Raw genomic sequence first — 20497 nt, 5'->3', positions numbered from 1 at the left:
AGCAGTTCTTACTGTAAAGAAATATATATATATATATATATATATGTAAATACAAACATTGTCCCCCCAGACTTCTGAGAGAAAAAGGTTTTCCTCGCTGAAAACCGAGACCACCTTTTTCATGAAGTACACAAAAACTAAAAGGTTCAAACCAAAGCCTAAAGGAACCTCTGCTAGGCTAATAACTTGGATCCCATGCTGACATTACTGGAGGCGACACTAGAACTAAGGCTGCAACTGCAGTGACATATGGCTGACATAGCTTTGAGTAAACTATCTCAGAAATTATTCAATATCCTTTCCATTATTCAAAATCACATGTACAGACACACCTCTGTAACATCACTGTGTTAAGTGAGAGCAAAAACCAGGCACCCAATGTACGTAAGTGTGAACATCATACCTCTCTTGAAATCTCCAAGTGCTTCTCAGCAAAATGCATAGCCTGGTCGTGATTTCCCAGAGCCGTGTACGCGTTCCCCAAACTCCAGCATGCTCTTCCTTCCCCAATTCTACAGAATAGAAACATCTTCGAGGCTATCTCCTAATACTCGCTGAACACTAGGGGTCGGGTTTGTGTGATATTACCAGATTACTGTGCCAGGAACAATTAAGACTATCTTCAGAAACCATTCCACCACCACCACCACGCTAAGTATTGTAATTAAAGGACTGTGATCTGGCATAAGCATAAATACAAACAAATCTCATCAAAACTTGAACTTTTAAATTTACAGCAAACATTTAAGTCACTCTTTTCAGTTTTAGAGGCATGGAACATTTTATAACCTCCTTTCTTTGCCTCAGATTGCATACCTTATAGTTTTTCACAAATTTTGCTTCCTGAATTAGAAAAAGTGCATTTACGAGTTGTAAAAAAAAAAAAAAAAAAAGTACCCAATATTACAAAAAGCTGTAGAAGTCATTGTAGTTATTTTAAAATAAGCATTATTTTCTACTGGATTATTCTCCCTTCCCCACCCCTTACTATTGTCTTCATTTGTGGAAAAGTAGAAGATGTATTCTTATGAAGGTATGCAAAATTATTATAATCAAATCATGGGAAAAAAAATGCTTATTTTACAAAGATGATACCAACATAAGAAGATTCAGAGACATTCATCCATCAATCCCCCTTTCATCTCAGATTCATCAGCCACAATCCTTTCACAAGCATTTTTTCTCTCCATTTGAAAACAAGTTGTAGGGAATTCACATTAATTCAGATGTCATTTATAGAACAACAACAGCGGAGTTAGAGGTAACAGGATTCGGTTTAAGTGTCATATACGTGAAACAATCTCTTAGGGCTTACTTATCATTTAATTCCTGAGCAATCACAAGGTGTTTCAAGTGATAATCAATTGCTTTTTCATAGTCTTGAAGCAAAGTGTATGTGTTTCCAAGGCTGTAGCAGGCCTGTGCTTCCACAGCTCTGTCTTTAAGCTGTCGAGCCAGCTGTAACGTCCTCCTGAAAAAAAAAAGTCAGTTACCTCAAAAAATCACTGAAGCTCTGAAAAGTATATTTGCACAACTAAAAATCAGTTGCACAAGTTAAACAAATTAGGACAACTTGTAAATTAGCTGCTAACAAACTACCATCTTGCAAAATCATAAGAAGAAAAAGATCTTGATTACAAATATGGACTAAATGAGTAAAACCATGTTGATACGCACCACCAACCCCAGCTAATGAGTGTACCTAGGACAGGTACCCATCTCGAGTGTATTACACTTACTCAGATCATTCCAGAACTTGCTAAGACAGAAATGCTTGTTTCTAGAGTAAAGCTGAATAAATGTGTCTCAACAGAAAGATGTCTACTGTGCTGAGAAGAATATATTTAAAGCAACGAAACATTGAAAGATTAGCACTGCATCTCCCTTAAAATAACCTGAATAGTTAAGTAAGTAGGGGAAAATGTTGGGTGGTTGGTTGTTGGGTTTTTGTTGCTTTTTTTTTTTTTTTGCTAAACAAATGCAGCTCTTTCCTAAGTACATTTTGAAGAGATGGCTATTCTACAGTGAGCTGAAGTACTAGGCACAACAGAAATTAACTGTACAAGAAGAGTATAAACTGTATTTATAAGCAGTCAACTAACTTGTAGTATTCAGAAGCAGTTTCAAATTCTCCCAGGAATATGTAGGCATTTCCAAGATTGCTGTATGCTCTTCTTTCTGCTGATCTATCACCAAATTCTTTTGCAATTAGGAGACGCTTAAAAATGTGAAAGAATTGCATTAATTACTCCATTTTGTACTTCATAGCGTACATTTGCATACAAAAACGCATGTTCATAGATTTTCCACGTTATCTATTCTTTAGACCAACAATGCTTGAAAAGAACAGCCTGGACTTGAGGCTGTGCCCTTAAGATCTAAAGCTTGCATTAAAAAGCTTGTGACAATATCCAAAAAACTACATGTATATAAAATCTGTAGCAACCGGCGATATTTTACAAGAACAAACAAAATTGTTTACTAGCACATTGCAGTACCTGTTCATGAGCTAAAACTGCACTCCTGAAGTTGCCCAGAAGGTAGTGTGTGTTTCCCAGATTTCCAAAGGCACGTCCTTGTGCTGCTCTATCACCCAGCTCTGTTACTATCGTCAGGTTCTCTCTGTTTTGGGGGAAGTGAGGACAAGAGGAAGACTAGTGACTTTTAAGTTATGTTTTTCTCATAATCACTTAAACAAACAAAAAATCTTTTTCCCATTTAAATAAAAGTAGATTATTCTACCTTGTCCTATTTTAATAGCCCTTATGCTACACAAGTTTTCCACCGAGTAGGAAACATTTTCTGTGCGATATCCAACTTAACTGCATTCTTACGCTGGCATGCTCATCTCTAGCGAAACAGCTACATTACATGCAGTATACGTCTCAGTCTGGTTCTAAGAGTTATGCTGAATTCTAACATAGAGAAAGGACATGCCAGATAGTAAGAGGTACGCTAAAAATGACAGCTTAACAAAAAATAATGTACTCTCCAGTTTAAAGGGGAAAAAAAAAAATCACAGGTGCATTAGTTCATGATACCACAAACCTCTCAATATTTTAACAAGCCAGATGATCAATCATATCCTCTCAATCACTAACATTTAAAGCTGCTACTTACTCATAATAATCTGCAGCTTTTTGTAAAGCATTTTTCACATCATCTGGAAGTTCCCCTGGATCATAAGTCCCAGCACAAGCTACATTTTTCCCTTTAGAGTGATAAACATTTCCCAGATTATACAGTGCTCTAGCTTCTCCAACCTAAAGCAAAAACAAAGTAAGGTATTAAAAGGACGCTTCAAAGTCCTGTGTCACAATAGCAATTAGAACAATCCACAGAAGGGAGAAGAGGTTTGGTAGCTACTTGTCAACACATGCTCTCATTGCCCAAGTTACTCCCACCCAGTCACATTCCTCAATCAAATTGTTTTGCATATTATTACCTTTTGAGGTGTAAGATACATAATAATTGTTGAGGCCAATTATCATTAAAAACTAAATTTAAAAAATATTTGAGAATCTGGATACTGTAGACTTCTAGGTGCAAACAGCCATCTGACAGATTCTTATAGTCAGGAAGGAATATTTGAATATGCAATATTTAATTCCCTCTGAAAGGTGGCACACTCATTACCAATACAACAAGGTTCACCACTATTTATTCGGAGTTTATTTCCAGATTCCTAAGCAATTCTTACCTTATCATTAAGTTCTCTGGAAATATCCAGATGTCTTTGACAACAAACAATAGCTTCTTCAAAGTTTCCAAGTACCTTCAAGGTATTGCCCAGATTCCCACTGGCTTTAGCTTCTCCCAGTAGATCTCCAATTGTCCTAAAATTGCAGCAGAAAAGCACCCAGTAAACAGTGTGCAATTTGAAACCAAGGTGATGATCAATGCGTGGCAGACAATTCAAAGAATTTATTGAAAGAAAATTGTGTGTGTATTCAGTTCATTTTATATCTAAAATGCATTCACATAAATATAGTTCACTCTGTGGTTACAGAAACATCTGATTTTGTTGGTGCTGTTTGCAGTATTGATCTACCTACTGTAAATCAAAAAAGAAAAAAAGACATCACTTCTCCTAGGAAGAGAACATGGATACAATTCTTAATGATTATGCAGAAAGACTGTCCCAGGATTACAAAAAGTTTTAACTGTTTCTGCATTTGGCTTGACTATCATTCTTACATTATATTTCCGACCTACCAGTCTCCCAGAAAACTCAGAGGAAATATTAAATTTCTAGCTTCTAAATACAACTAAGACAGAAGATGGGCACTTGAGCCACTCAGTCTCAGATACTTGGGGAAAAACACAACAGAAAAAACAGGTTCCCACAAGGACGCTTAGTGAATTTAGGTACCTCTCTGCTTACAGTACTTGAACAGAAAAAGGGGGTGGGGAGAATAGATTTTTGCCTAAATTGTGGTTAAATTCTACATCAGGTGCTTGTGTCTTTTATTGGATCCATACTAAATAAAAGTCAGATGCATAAATAGTGTATGAAATGCATAGTAGTTTTAGACTTCACAGGATTATACTGTGAGTTTTACATAGAGAAACATGAATGAGCTCTGTCTATTAAACAAGATGGCCAGAAAGACTGAATTTTAGAAACAGGAAAGGGCGGATTTAAAGAAGCTACTTAATTATCCACAACCTGGTGAGGCCTCAGTTAGTACTAGGATTACGGTACTAGGCTGAGCATTAGCTCCCAGGTTAAAGGGCAATCAAGTTACCTCCCAGACTCCCCAGCCCTCTGCCCTCACCTCCTTCACTCATTATCTACTGTTAATAGCAGGTTTTGGTAGGCAAATAAACAGCCAACTGCTCATCACTACAAGAACAGGATCAAACAGAGAACATGGTTAAAGACGTAAGATTACCTTGCAAGAGTTAAATCATGGTGATGGTATTCCAAGGCCTTCGCATATTCATGCAAGTAGAAATAGGCATTGCCCAACTGGCTGTAAATAGCACTGAGTGTTTTTAAATCTTCAGTTCCCACTTGAACAGCTGCTTCAAAGAAAGACACACCCGCTCGGCAGTCTCCTGCTTTACACAGGCGCTCACCTTCCAAAGCCAGCTCTAGGCAGGAAGCCTCCATCCTGCACAATTTAAGTAAAAAGAGAAAACTGTTATTCTGCATGCAGTACTCTGTCCAATAACCTAAGTTCTGAAGAGATGTATTTTACTCAAAGGCTCTCTATTTGTTCAGGACAGGAAGTCAGCACCACAGTACAAAGCAATGAGCTTGATACTCTAATATCAATGATGCTATGAAGCGAAGGCTGAAATCTAACTTGGCACTTCAGTAGCGATAAGCAAATATTTGTTCTACATAACAGCAGAACAAATGGCTTCAACTATATATTTATATTTAATTTTTTATGTCTTGGGGAGAAAATCCAAAGACTTCTTCATCCACACATAGCACCTGTAGGGTTCTAAAATGCAGAGTATTTACCATCTAGGCAATGTCAGAACAATGACCTCAAACTGATGTGACTACTGGCAAATACTGATTTTGACAAATGTTGTATAGTATTAGCTTTGTATCAGTAGGCTTATGGATACAGAACAATCAAGAAAATAAGCGTTGTAACAGCAAAACATAGGTACAAATGGATGTGGCAGTATTTACAGCAGACGAACGGCAATTGCTTTCTGCTTTCCACCTCTTCCTTCCCAAAAAAAAAGTGGAATTGATTTTTAGGTAGATAACGCAGTTACATGCAAAATGTCTTAAAAATAAACAACAAAAAGCTTCCAAGTTCAATATTCCTGTGTATCAAAGATCGTGACTACTTTTCCTCAAGTTGTTTCCTATGTAGCTAAGCACTACTTCGCAATTCATTTCCTAGTGTCACTGTTAGAAAAATTCTCACAGTGTGAAGAAAAAAGTAGACTTAATTAACAAAATGTACATCAATTCCAGTTACTTAACTGAGCAGCCATAATTTCAGAAGCCACTGGAATATTTTTGATTATTATCAGCAAATAATGGTGTGATCATACAGGTATAAAATACTGCAAGAAGGTACTAATTAATTTGCAAATTACATTTTGAACAATGAATAAAGAAGCTCTTAAAGAAAACAGTGGCTACCAAAACACATCCATATGCATTTATGCTATTGTGAATTTTGGTGTACAAAAGGCAAAATGGTAAAATTTTATGAAGTGTTAATGAATATACATGAACACTTCCTACTTTCCAGTTCTAAGATGTGAGGGAGGTAGGGAGGAGGAAGATGAAGAAGACAACCTCAGGGTCTTAGTCTTGAAGCAATATGGTTCTCTAGCTTTTTCAGGCTGTATGCACTTTAAAAAGCTCACAAAAATGCCACCGTTCTACTTTCTAGATTTTTTTGACAAGAAAATCAGTAAGAGACATCCTCTAAGTGTTTTAAAAGTGTGCACTTATATTGCCAGAAAATGTTGGACATCAGCCTTGTAAATTTGTATGTTGTTTTGCATTTTTCTTCAAGATGGACTGTTTTGGTTGTTTTGGCCTGCAGTCCAGAACAGAACATTTTGCATGATTTAATGTATCTTTGTTATATCATTATTTGATATTTACCTAGTTTTAAGAATAAATCTTCTGTAATTCAAGCCCAAAAACAGTTTTCCTTCATATGCAAGATCAATAATAGCAACAATCACAAATGCTCACTACTCCGACAGCTATTTTAATGGCAACACCAGAAGACAGCTGTTTTGTCAAGATACAGAAATGCAGTATGTAACAGACCCGCAATGTTTACATTTCTTTGTTTGTCTAAATCAGAAAAAAACAGGCTACACAACATTCTACTGAAGTCTGAGTAAGAAGGAAGTATTTTTGAAAAATCCTGAGTTTCCAAGAGAACTAGAAGAATTTGGATTATAAGCAAAACAGGCTACTAACACAAAATAGTACCATACCTGCTGGTCTTCGACATTCCACAACTTAAGCACAGTGAGATGACAGACATATTTAACTTTTGCAATTAAAAATACTGTATGCTTGGCAGTTGGTAAACATGCAGACAGCACACAAGAACTCAAGCATGAAGTTCTTCCCAGGCCCAACTTCTCAGGTTGGATATCCATAACACATGCAGTATTTCTAGGTTTAGAAACTTCTCAGAGAAGTTAAAGCATTGCTGTTTGCTAGAACAAACAACCTGGTTTTCATTACATTGTGCATGTGCTGAATGTGAGACAGAACAAGGCAGAAATGATTAAGTACAGCATGTTACACCATCAGCAACTAAAGGTTTAAGATTTAAAACACTTCATTGGGTAATCTTAATCCTATCCAAAGAGGTTCTCTACGGGCACCTCATGTTAACTGACACGTCCAATTAAAGTGATGGCTAGGAAATATGGCTCTCCTCAGTGCAAAGATTTAGAACATTATACAATCACATTCATTTCCTGTGATTTTTAGCTTGAAGGGATTACATTAGAGCTTTCAGTAAAACGTGCATATGGCGTAATAGTCACAATGCTGTACCAGACTCCAGTTCCGTAAGGGAATTTGGCTCATTTAAAAAAAAATCATGTTTTGATTTGCAATTTGTGATGCAACAGTCATCGAATCAATTAAGAAAAGGCACGGACTAAAATGGTACAAAGATAATATCAGAGAACGCTATGAAGCATGAATTTTTCAGGTACCTCTCCACTCAAGTAATTTCACGTCATTCCAAAGACAGCCAAATGCCAAGGCAGCATTAGGCAGCATTACCGTTTTGGCATGGAACTTGAAACAATCTTCTGACTCTGCAGCCCAGACTTAATATAACTTACACAAATGAAAGATGTGGTTGGTTTTGGTTTCATACAGAACCTAAATAGCTATGAAGCCAAGTCTTATAACCCAGGCTGATGAGTATCAGCTGTTCTTACAGTGCATCAACTCAATCAGAATTACAGGAGGTAAATGAGAATAAGAATTAGTAATTGCTTGGGTAAAAAAGAACTCAAAATGTAGTATTACTCTTGAGAACAACTCTAGAAAGGCTGTATTAACAGGTAGCTAGAACCTGTACAACAAACTAAAGCTATACATCCGTCTGGATCTGTTCTTACTGACCTTCTACAGTTTCAAAGTCTAAGTAAGCTATTAAAAGGAATGAACAGAGAAAATGAAATATTTATTTTCATCTTATTACAGTTGCCTGCACCCAATATAAATATTTTATTCACACTACATAAAAGCTTTGGAATTATTTGGTTTTTTTTGTTTGTTTGTTTACCACTTAAGAGCACAAAGGTTTCTTCTTCATAAAGTACAAAAACGGACTCAGAAAAGGTGTTGGGTTTTTGTTTTGGTTTTTTTTTTTTTTTCAGTCTTTGAAAGACTGTTAGGAAGATCATGCAACATTTTAAAAAGAGGTACATAATTCTACAGTCAAAACCCTGTCATCTCTTGTTCTCAGAGGCTGCTTTACCCATCACTTCCAATGGCTGAATAGCATGTCAGCAGACTAAACAGGGCCAGGTTATCAATGTTTTAGGAAGTCATTAAATAGTTACACGGAGAATATAAAATTACTTTCTCTGTTCCCAGGGCTGAATTGAATTACTTATTTATTCAATACTGAATGGCTAAACAAAAGATACATTGAGCGCGCAGAGACAAGAGGAGAACAAGACCCATTCATCTGGGTACTTCTAATGAAATTCTGTTCCTGCTAAACAGGATAAGGTTCTTCCAGATACTACTGTGGAAATACTCTTGCAGGGCTTCATTTTGTTATTCTGCTTATAGTTGCCTCGACCTGTTCTCTTAAAGGCTGGCATCTCCTGAATAATTTCTCATTTGTAAAACTACCTCATCCTTATCTCTCCCTCTAAGCCCTTCATCTTGCCTGGCTCCCTTATGCTTTCTTTTTTTTTTTTTCTTGTGTGTGTGTGGTTTTTTTTTTTTTGGTCTTGTTTCTCATCTTAACAAAAAAAAGAAAGAAAACTGGTAAGAAATAAGACAACAGAAGACAGCAAGAAGATTACACTGATTATTACAGTCTCTAAACACTACTAACGTAGTTTTACCCCATTCAATCCCCACTAAGGGCACTTCTGAACATTTTTGCTATTGGGGGGAGCTGCCACATGACTATGCTGTGGGACACATGGATACACAAAACATACAGACACAGAAACAAAAAAATTCCTCTCGCTAATTCAGAGGCATAAAACTGCTACTGCCACAGAATCCTATCCTAAAGATCCCACACTGTTCCCCACTCCTGCCCCTGTTCTTGGTTTCTATGCACACTGCAGAAGCATATCGCACTGACCACTCCAAACAACCTAACTGCACGTCCACTGGAGCACTGTGCTTAGTCAAACTCTTCAAAAAATTCTGAATTTTTGTGGTGTATGGACTCAGCAGGTTCAGACAAATTAGTTCTGCAAATATTTACTCTGTAGATGACTTATTAGTCACAGCATTTTATTTTCAGTCATTAATCTATGATTCTTATAAACTACATTAGAACAAAGAATAGTTTCCTTCCGCCACTTTCATAGCTGCTCAAGTCAGCTCTAAGTTTACCGTGGGTCAGATACCTGCAGTGAGGGGAAAGAAACAACTCGCCCAGGAAGAAACTGACCCAGAGCAAACCTTTCCCTTAGGAGTGGGCCACCAGTTTCTTTTAAAGTCAGTTCCACTACAAGACCAGTAGGAAAGAAAAAGCAGTGTGAGAACCAAATGAGCCTGGGATGTAAAAAAACAAAAACAAACAAAAAAAAACACACCCTGATAAACATCCCCCCAGTAATCCATGACGTTTTTTTCCTGGATTAAATTTTAAACTACAAACAAATCAAATCTTCTGAAATTATAGGTATTAAAGTATCATAAAAGTCCGATTTCTATACTGAATTAATTTGCAGTTTCTTCTTAGGGAAGTTTAATATTTTAAAAACCACCGAGGAGTAATCCTTTTAAATTTTTTCAATGTTCATCAGATTACAGTTCTTACAGAAAAGTTTAATAAGGCCATGGATATTTTTGTTGTTAATTAGTACCATTCAAGCCTGGACTGAAATACAGAATAAAGCTGTAGGACATTTTGCCTTGGCTGTGCTTGCCACATTTTTAGAAGTTATTTTTGGCTTGTCAATTTGAAACAGGCAACTGGCCATGCCGCTTTCTTCATCCATTTACTTCCACAACGGTAACCTGAGCAGCCCCTGCTTTAACTGGAGAGCAGGGTCTTCTGGGGTTGTCTGGGGATGAGCAGGGGCACCAGCTAGCTACACCCTAGAAACACTTAGCACAGCAGAAATATCATGCTCAGACACTCAGGGATTCCTGCAGTCGAAGCCACTACATCAAGTTTTCAGTAAAATAAAGAGAGCGGAAAGTAAATTACATTTGCCTATTTTTTTCCATATTGACCATGAAAAAGCTCTTCCTGTTGAGTGCACTGCTGACCAGAACCAATACTGCACTTCTGTGAAAGGAAGAGCAACCTATCAGCAATCCAACACTGTCACAACAGCTGTATGAGAATGTTCTCAAAGCACCTCCCTGTTTTCCAGCATTAATTTTAAGCCACAGCATGTGCTGTTTTACAAGTAAGGGTAGTGTTTTTTCCTGTCAGCAAGGAAAAAGCCCCCAAGCAAGGCTGACTGGGGGAGAGGGTGGGGGAACGTACAACAAGAATCACGCTTCCCATTTGTGTTCAGAACAATCATTCCAGCGTTCCCGTGTCCCTTCCTACTGAGTGAGCTGCAAGATTTACCCTCCCAAACACCAGCCATCCAAACACGGCGCACTACACAATGTTTCTGTTGTTCTGGTTCATTAGAGCGAGGCTGCAACGCTAACACGTTATCCCACGTCTGTAAAGGGGATTCCAGAAGAAAAATGATAAAAGCTCTCAGAGGGAAATGGCACATCCTCTTGACTTGCAGTAATAGCACTGTTTTAGTCCAAAGTATCACAGCAGTTTTTATCTATCCAGCATAACAATTATAGGCAGGGAAAACACTGCTCTACATGACAGTGCACCTAAAAAGTCATCATTCATAGGAGCAACAAGGGGACAAGTACAGAGGACATTAGCAGACAGAACTCAACCATTTGCACGGGCAGCCCAAAAGCTAAAAGGAGAGAGAGCACGTATTACCAGGCAGGGATCACACCTCGTATCATTCTGTCACAAGTCCAGGCAGAAAGACAATGAGGTACAAACACTCACACGTTATTCTGTAGCTGCACACAGCTCCAGCATTAGGCAATCCTGTAATTATGCCAGTATAATCTGCTATGCAACAAAAGTGAATTTTTGTAACTCAAAAATCAAGAAAAGCAAAGAAGTTGTCGTTTTAGCTTTCAGTTTTATTAATACTGATAACAGAAACACCAAGCTACTTGCTCGTTTAGTTTTCTATCATTAGCAGTACTAAAGCATCCATACCGAAATTAGTTGTCTTACCTGTATCGCACATGAAAGGAGCGATCTTCACGCATGCTTATCAACACATTACTTTCCTCCATTGAGTTGCATTATCAGCAGAGCAAGCACTACTGTTCTGCAGCAGGTACGTACTCTGCTGTGGAGAACTGTTGTCAGAACACCATTCCAGTTAGTACATTAATAAGTTGGAGTAAAGGTTTCCTAAGCTCCTGTTGAAATACTCTTCTTTGTTACTAAGGTAAGGAAGTCACTGCCAGACACATCTTACACTTTCAGAAACGTGTTCAAGTTCTTGCATCTGTGGCCCTTTTAGTTCCATTCAGCTGCGTTTCTGCAAAGGGAACACAAGATGCTTGGCTTGAAGTCTCACATTCAGTTAATAACTCATAACCATTTGCAGCTGATGCAGAAGCAGAGCACTACTCCTACCAAGCAGGAAGCGTCAATCGACAACTTAAAGCTAACACCAGAGCCAAAACCTGCTACATATACACGGCAATTCTTGTAGGCAAGCAAGAAAGCAGGAAGGTTTAACGAAAAACAACGCTCTCTTTTCTGCTGGAAACTTTGAGTCATTTATCTTTGTTAGTATTTCTTGGCATCATGCAATTCCAAGTAAAGGGCTTAAAGGATGAAAGCTGCAGAATGAAAGGCATAATAGGAAACAAATCACACACTGCTTCACATGTAAACAGTCCTGTTGAAACCGTGCAGCTTCCCCAGAGTCAGAACAGGCTGACACAATCCCACCTAGAGATGAGCTGTTCTGGAGCTCATCCCGCCTTGAACATGACGAGCACAGAAGCCCGCAGATGTTTAGGCCCTATTCCCCTTCCCCTCCTCCCTCAAAAGGGATTTTTTGTTTTGCCTTTTTTTTTTTTTTTTTTCACTGGCTTCACATTCGAAAACACCGCAACATTGTCATATGAGCTCCAAACTCGGCTTCAAAGGGATTGCAGCAGCCAGTACTCAGAAGTCAGACGTGTTTAGCCTGGCAGGGAAAACAATTTACAAAAAAAAAAAAAAAAAAAGAAACTCTATTCAAAAAGTTTACCCACTTTAAAGTATATTTTTAGTAAAAGAGTTGACATATTTATTGCTCAGCATTAATGTTACCTTCCTTTGCAAGTAAATGTAGAGTTGTGTAACTCACAAACGCGTATTTCATCAAGAGATGGCGGAGATGTCACAAAGTAAGAGCAGAACTTAGATTTAAAGCTGTCACCAGAAGAAAATGCATCCGTCTTTAACTGTCAGTGCAGGCAGTGCTTTTCCTCTCATGAGCTTTATCAAGTACCAGGAATGAAGATTTGTGCTTCCCATCCTCCTCCTCCTCAACAGCATCCTTCAGACAGCCCATCCACCTCCTTCCAGTCAAACAACAACTCTGCCCTTCCATGCTCCGCAGTAGAATTATTTGCCATCAACAAGTGGGTGTGGGCATATTTTTGCAATTACAAAGTGTGACGCATACATTTTAACACCATTACAGCCCACGTCCTGGGAAGACTGCATTACTGCTATTCACCCTCTGGAAGTTTGTACGAAGCACTCACACCAGGAGATAGCTGTAAGTCACCCACATGAGCGGTCTTGGTGCTCGGCAATAGCAGGGAATTGAAAGTTTGTTCGGCAGATGGACACCCTCATGTACATGACTGTGTGCCACAGACCAACAAGTGTGTGCTTGGGCAACTGGCAGGGCTCATGAAATAATGGCTGTGGCAATTTGTTTGTCCATTTGCTCTGTAATGGTAATTAATAATTTGTATCAACCACGCCAACAGGTAATCAGAAAACAAACTTAAAGCACGTTAATTAGAGTGACGGATTAAAAATTAAGGAGGCAGGTATCAGTGAAGCCTTTTGCAGACACGATCTCAGGTGTAAGCTGGCCTTGGAGGATCACACTTCAGCAAACTGAGCCTGGCTCTTTCAGTTGAAGCACGGTGACTTCACAGATCATCTCTGTAATCCAGCCCTCCAGAGCTGGAGATCAGCGCCTCCGAGGGCGCCGTACTTCAGCAGCAGAGCCTCAGGGGTTCAGGGAAGCTGGGAAAAGTTCTACCGTATCTGCACATCTCACACTGAGACAGAGTTTCTCCTAAACTTGTGTTTTTAATTAAAACTTCATACAGCATGAGAAAAGCACTTGTGATTACTAGGAAAACTCTGTATTAGTGTGAAGCAAAAGCTTTAAATTTATTCTCTCCACAACTTGAAGCAATGAAAAATTCATGTACACCTAAAAGAGTTGCCTTTCACGCAAGCAAAACCACCATATTGTAGTTGCACGTACAGCTGGAAAATGCCCAATTTTACTATTCCAGCTAACAAATGCAGGAAGTCCTTGCCCCTTTTGCCATTTTAAAATGGGTGAGAAAAGCACAGAGAAAAGAGTGGGCTTCCTCGAGAAGTGGAAAATTAACGAAACTAGTGTTCACAATTACACAACTGCAAGACACCAAACAAACAAAAAAAATCAAATACAGCAAGGCAGATATTAGGCAAAGTGGCAGAGAGTTTATACCCCCAATTGACAAAATATGCACTCTTATTAAAGAAAACGGTGAGCCATATAGGCTTATCCATCCTGTCAACAAACAGGTAAAGGATCTCTAAATTAAACCATCAGTAAAAAGCTCTCTCTGCATCAACTGGTAATCACAAGGTAGATGCAGAGGGAGATGACTTTTTCCCCTGCATTTCCTTACCTCAGTAAATTCCTGCAGCTTCATTGGCTCCTTCCCTCACCCCACCGTCTCCCTGAGCCCATACCTTCCCTTGCGGAGCTGTCAGACAATGCGAAGACATTTCCGTGCTCACCTACAGTTACACGGCTCCGGGCTGGTCACCCAGGGGCTGACTAACGGCGAATTTCACAGTTCGTTTCTGCCTGCCTTTCCCTAAAGGAGGCAACCGAGTCATGCCTTCTCTATCCATCTGCTATTTTCACAAAGCTATAGCGAAGGAGCGTCTGCCAAATGAAGTCATCACTGGCTGAGAGATATAAGTTACCAGGGGAAAGTACAGATTGAGGCAGTCCAATCACACAAATTCTATTTCCTTATATAAACTAGCTACAGAGGTTTGCTGTTTCAATATTAAGGCAAATTTTCCAATGTTGAACTAAGTTTGAATTTCCTTTCAGAGACAGGCTACAGCATGGGTGGGGAAAAAAAAAAAAAAAAGGTTGCAATGGATTACTTGAAAATAAAGAAGAGTTTTGCAGCCCTTATGGAGAAAAAGAGACTAAGCAACAAAAAAATGTAGTGACAACTGTGTTACCGAAATAGAGACTAGCTTGACTCCAGACATTGAAATTATAAAACTGCATATAAACATAAATAGTAAGACTAGGAACACCAAAACCACAATCAGAACTAGACAAACCAAAATTTCAGTCTTCAGTGATGTCCAAGGATATTTTTAAAAATCACCTGAGCTAACACAAATAAGCCCAAAAAAAATCTATATCAAGTTTAATATTGTATTTGCACAGAAAACAGCACGGTCTGTAGCATTTGTGCAGTAATAAACATTCCCCTCTGAACAAACCTTAAAATAACCGTGCGACATGTTGGGACACGGGCTAGGTTTTCCAAACCTTGAGCACAGCAGGATACAAGTGGTGCGCGTGGGCCAGGCAGATATGAGGAACGCTGTAAGAAGATGACGAGCGTGGTGGTTACTCTTGGAAGCTGAATTTTATACTCCTCTCTGCACCACTTTTGATACAAGCTCAACAGCTGAGAAGCTAACAGCAAATAGAAACCACTTTCACTGATGAAGTGATTTTGAGGTTTTATTCAGGGTAAACTATGCCGTGCAGCAATACCTGCTCTGAAATACGGGCTTCTTTCTCCAGCTGGATTTCCACATGGAGCAGATACCCTCAGAATAAACCACGGGGCTTCTGTGAAAGGACTGGCTTAGAAGCATGCGAGACGAGCAGCGCTCCAGCCTGAGTGCCGCTCCTGTCAGTCACGAGCGGGCTGCATCTAAAGGACCGCACAGGAAAGCGGAGGTTCGTAAACAACCACCCCAGACACCCCACCTAGGTGCTAGTCCAACAAAGCGCATTCTGCAGAGCTTGTAATTACTGCGGAGCACGGACAAGACCCAGCCTAGCACATCCTATGCTATCAGACACACCAGACAAGCTGTAGATAAATTAATACCAGTATACAACGTGCTTCATTCAGATGCTTCCTCCTCCGCCCCAGTTATACTTGCCATGCTGACTTACAAGTATTGGGCCCTATGAAACCAAGTCACATTACTGAATACCGCAGACAATCCTAAAACAAACCTGGCGGTAAGATCCCTTCTAAGTCTTAAAACGCTAAAAAAAATACACAAACAAACCAACCAAAAAAAACCTAATAGGTGGTTTGTATCTTTGAGACCAATCTTGCTCACAAAGCAGTGAGGATCTCGCTGCATCCACAGCTGAAAACGACAGCATGGACTTGAATTCAATGCTAGAGAGCGCAGCTCCAGCACCAACATCTGTTCCCTAACTGCTAACACAGTGCTGCATTATGACACGCATGGTAACAGTGGAGATAATTAATTTATCGCCCTGTTTCTAAAAAGGCTTGATCTAATTTTTATGTTCTTTGGTTACCTAAATCCTGTGGTTACCTAAAACCCTACTCCCTGTCTGTGGAGTACCTAGTTGAGCAGAGTTTGGGGCTTTAATGCTAAAGGTCTTCAATATGGCAAGCCTTTTAAACTCTACGTATGCGTTTTGTTCATTTTTTCTGTCTACCGTTAAAGGGTTGTGCAAATGTCTCCTTTAACAAGTTAGCATTGCCTAGCATTATTTTCAACATTACTCACAATTATCAGCCTAAAACACAGGCAGAGTCTTAATGACACAAGTTATTTCTGCCAGATCATTAAAAAACTATTCCCAACAACCATGATAACTGATTCCAGAAGCATCTTCCTACTATGAGTCAGAAGGAAGCTCGCCCGCATTCTTAAGGGTTATTTTCTTTTCCTTCCACACAAAACACCCAAGCCATAAATAAAAACTGCATATATGCTTTGCAACAAGAGAAAAGTACATCATACAAGAAACCAAAGGAGGGGGGGGGGGGGGGGGGGGGGGGGAAACAACTTTCAATTAAGGAACTTGCAAATATCTGGCAAGAATCTGGGAGCTCTGCTAAACACTAAATGCCCTATTTTCACCCAGCAATCAGACTGAAGCGTAAATACATTCCCTGTAATGGAATCATTAATTAAGAGCAGAAAGAAATGCCAGAAACTTAGGAGAATGATGCAATACGTAAGTGGCAAAACCCCACATATCCTCATTGCTAGCATGTTCATCAGAGTCCTGTCACAGTTCCAGGGCAGCTCCATTAACTCCAGCACATGAGGAGGTGCCCTGTCAGGCAGTACTCGGTCCTACAGGTTTGTAAAGAGAAATACTTCAGGCATCTGGCAACGATGCAGGCCGTATCCTGACTTACAGGCTAAGCATGTACTTGTGACAAAAACAAACAGAAAACTATCACATAGACTTCCACTACATGGAGTAACACAAAGCAGCAGCAAATGCATGTGATACCAGACTGATACCTGAGTACATGAAATATCCAAGTGCAGGGTTGCAAAGGTGGACTTCTCAGCACCTCTCTCACAGAACAGCTCGCAGAATGGAATGACCCCTTTGAAAAGAATTAATATTTAGCTGAAAATCAGCTTGCTACTTCATGTATGTAATTGCTGTCTAGTGTGCAAGCTAAAGAACCGGGTGTAGCTAACGCACGTAACCACAAGCATTTTTATTATAAGGACAGTTCTGCAAATAGTTTATGTAAGCCATCCATTTAAACTCTGAAGTAAGGCAGTCCCACATCAAGACAAAATATGAAAGGAAGAGCGCACAAAGTGCCTGCAGCACAATGTAACTAATATCCCTCTAATAAATCTAATCAGGCAACCGGGAACTCATTCTAAATGCAGTAAGATTAAGATTTCAGATGCAAGATGCTAGAGTAACATCCTCTGTGCATTAAAAAAAGAGCAAAATCTGAATAGCTTTTTTTTTTTTTTTTTTTACATATTTGATACATCAAGTTATTAGGATTCCTTTATTTTTATTTTTTATTGGAATAACGAGTTCTAAGTTTTTACACATTGTCATTCCCAGACTGAAAAATATTGTGCTGCCAGCAACCTTCTTTCCAAGCATCCCACAACAGGAGATACGATTCACAGTTTTCAAGCACTTAAATGCCACACCAGCCTTCAATGACGATTCACAAGAAAATAGTATCTTGTGATCTTTTTCTTCTTCTCACATAAGTTTTAAATCACATTACCACAAAATCCGTAAGAGTTTTCTAACTGAGACCTGATCTTAAATTTGAATCTCACTCCTTCTGCTTGTTAGGACAAGCTCATCATGCAAATGATGAGGTCTCTCTTTCTCAACCAGCCAGGCGTTTACTCAAATACCTTCAGTTTGGTAAATGGAGCACGTTATAAGATGCAAAAGAACACCAGATGGGAAAAGTTCAATATAAAATGTTGTAAATATTGTGCTTAAGCTGATGGAGCATGTTTATTCAAATCTTTCCAACAAAGTGTTCCACTTAGCTCAGCTCCTTCTTGGCCTATAACATATGTTAATAAGAGATCCTGAGAAGTAGAGAAAGAAAACACACTGAGACTGCACAAGCACCTTGCAAAGAGAGGAGAAAATCAACCTTAAGATCTGATAAATCAAAAAAAAATGTCTATCTTTAGAATCATGAGCAATAAAACACACTAGCACATACAGGTGAAGGAACAGAAGTGATATATCACATTTCCTGTGTCATGCTCATTCAGAGATTAAGCAAGCATTCAGCTTAAAGAACTAATTCCCACCCCAGCAAGAGTTTATCCTGCAAGGAGCAGATGTAGCTCTTACAGAAGCTGTGTTACACAACTGAAATGATCCCTGATAGCTTACTGCCAACAGCATCGCGTGGTGCATCACCTGTGCCCCCTAGTTCGCAAGTACAAACAGCAAGTGTTAACATTCCTCTCACTTCTGAGCCTACAGCTGAACAATATGCAGTTACAGCCTAAGTGGAGATGAACACAGCACAGAAAGAAGAGCACGTGTTGTTTTTCCTACCGTTTGCTTTTTATAGATACAGGTACTGTTTATTTATGGCACAACACTTATGCAGATTTAAAGAAAAAATATTTGTTGAGGTGCCAAGTTGCAAATTGTTTTGCATATTTATCCTAACATTTGGGATGCAGGTGCAGGTCTCTTTAGAAGCTGTTCAAATCCATTTTTTCAGTCTGTGTGACAGATGTTGAACTGGCCTCCATTTTGCCACTGTTGCCAACAGATTTATGTAACTATACTTCCACACTGTCACACAGATACTCTTGGTCACAACACTGTATGCTGTCCAGTAACAGCCAACGATTGCCAGGTAAGATACAGCCTCCGAAGCGTTGCTTGCCTGGAACAATATTCTGAACAGCAGAACAATGGTAGGAAACAAACATGGTGCAAAGAAATAAAAGAAGATTTAGAGAGGCGTAGGTAGGTCACGTACAATTTTCTTCCCCGTAATTTTCCTCCCCATAACTCTGCTGCATGAACGTTTCTCCTTCTTATCAGTAAAAGGTTCAAATTACTCAAAAGTTTTATGATCTGAACAGGATCCCTATTTTTCAAACAGATTCAAGTCCTAGGAGGCAACTTGACGTTAATCATCTGTTCAATACTATGTATGTTTCAGGCCATCTCTTACCAGTTTTTCCACTTTTTTCCTGTATTTTGCACTGTTTTACTTACTCCATTTACTTACTTTTTTGATGCAATCATCTGCCTAGCTGACTTGCTATTAAATGCCTAAATGAAAGTTACAGGCTTTTTTCTTCACCTGGTAGCTTTCTATTTTTTCATTCAAGGGACAAGTAACAGCCATAGCAGGTTAATCTTTCTGAAAGCCCTAAGATCAGCACTTACTCCTTAAACACAAACAATTTCATTAAGATGTTAACACTAGAGACTACTAAAACCAAAACCATAGTTACCAGATCTGGGCATGAATGTGGAAAGTGAAATTGACCGCACAACAGCTACAAAAACTATGAATGAGAGAAAGAAAAAAGTACAAGTATCTTTGCTGTTAAATTAAAAAAATGGAAAACCAGAAGCTAAAAATGACCCTGTAGTAAGCAAAACCAAAAGAATCCTGAAAAAACTGTCAGACAGAAAAAACTCATCTGCATGCTCAATAATTAAAATTACTGACAGATAGCATTTGCGTTTAGAATTATTTATTTCTTATTAAAGCTTCTCCCAGCTGGTGGGGAGCCCAGCTGCTCCCCGCGGCATCCTGCACACCGGGATGTGCAGAACGCCGGTGGGGTAAACGGGCCTGCTGTCAGCTGGTGGCGAGAGACGGCTGAGAAGTGACGTTAGGAGGAGTCCTAGGTAAATCGAAGAGATTTTCACGCCGTCACGGTGTAAGAGATAACGCTCACTGTCAAAACCACGCAGCTCTCCCGTACAACACGTCAGAAGAAACAGGCCGGCTGTTTTCGCGGCGCTTTTACCCAGCACTCGTCCCTCAGGAGGCCGACCCGTTCGCCTCCAAGCGAGCAAAGCGCTGGGGTCTGTCTGTAGGCGCCTCAGCACACACAAAGGAAAGCACAGAAGCCATCTGAGCGGCCAAGGCCGCCCCCGACGCCCTTCGCGTTACTCAGCCCCAGCAGCGGGCACCGCAGCGCTCCTGCCGCAGCACCGCGCACAGCCCGGCCCCGCCAGCGCCCCGAGGCCGCGCAGGCCCCTCCGGGCCGGGGCTCAGCCCGCAGCCCCCGCCACGACCGCGAGGGGCCCGGCCCGGCCCTTCCCGCCCTCACCTCCCCTCACCTCACCTGAGCCGGGCGCCGCCGCAGGCCGCGGCCCCCCCCCGTTTCCACAGCGACGGCGGCGGCTGAGGGGAGCGCGCGGCCGCCCCCGCCCCCGCGCAGCCGCGCTTCGAACCCGCCAATGGGCGCGCGGCCGCGGCCCCAACGGCCGGCGGGAGGCAGCG

General features: G+C 40.1%; 1 protein-coding gene across 4 annotated transcripts in view; it reads right to left on the bottom strand.

The window, feature by feature from the left end:
- GPSM2 (G protein signaling modulator 2) overlaps nucleotides 1-20497 on the bottom strand; it is a 25789-nt gene extending 5292 nt beyond the window's left edge. Inside the window, exons 1-10 of one of the 4 annotated variants that reach the window (XM_035537563.2) lie at nucleotides 20340-20454; nucleotides 17025-17113; nucleotides 11448-11760; nucleotides 4896-5117; nucleotides 3701-3836; nucleotides 3121-3263; nucleotides 2499-2622; nucleotides 2103-2218; nucleotides 1316-1471; nucleotides 404-512 (exon numbers count right to left, since the gene is read on the bottom strand). In XM_035537563.2, coding sequence (XP_035393456.1) covers nucleotides 404-512; nucleotides 1316-1471; nucleotides 2103-2218; nucleotides 2499-2622; nucleotides 3121-3263; nucleotides 3701-3836; nucleotides 4896-5117; nucleotides 11448-11509 — 1068 coding nt within the window. In that variant the 5' untranslated portion in view covers nucleotides 11510-11760; nucleotides 17025-17113; nucleotides 20340-20454. Of the gene's footprint in view, nucleotides 1-403; nucleotides 513-1315; nucleotides 1472-2102; nucleotides 2219-2498; nucleotides 2623-3120; nucleotides 3264-3700; nucleotides 3837-4895; nucleotides 5118-11447; nucleotides 11761-17024; nucleotides 17114-20339 lie in introns of all 4 variants that reach the window. The other 3 variants (XM_035537564.2, XM_035537566.2, XM_035537565.2) reach the window with 3 other exon arrangements.

Source organism: Cygnus atratus, chromosome 8 (genome assembly GCF_013377495.2).
Source record: "Cygnus atratus isolate AKBS03 ecotype Queensland, Australia chromosome 8, CAtr_DNAZoo_HiC_assembly, whole genome shotgun sequence".
Classification (NCBI taxonomy): Eukaryota; Metazoa; Chordata; class Aves; order Anseriformes; family Anatidae; genus Cygnus; species Cygnus atratus.
Note: the sequence above shows the minus strand (reverse complement) of the source record. Positions and strands in the feature narration are given on the sequence as shown.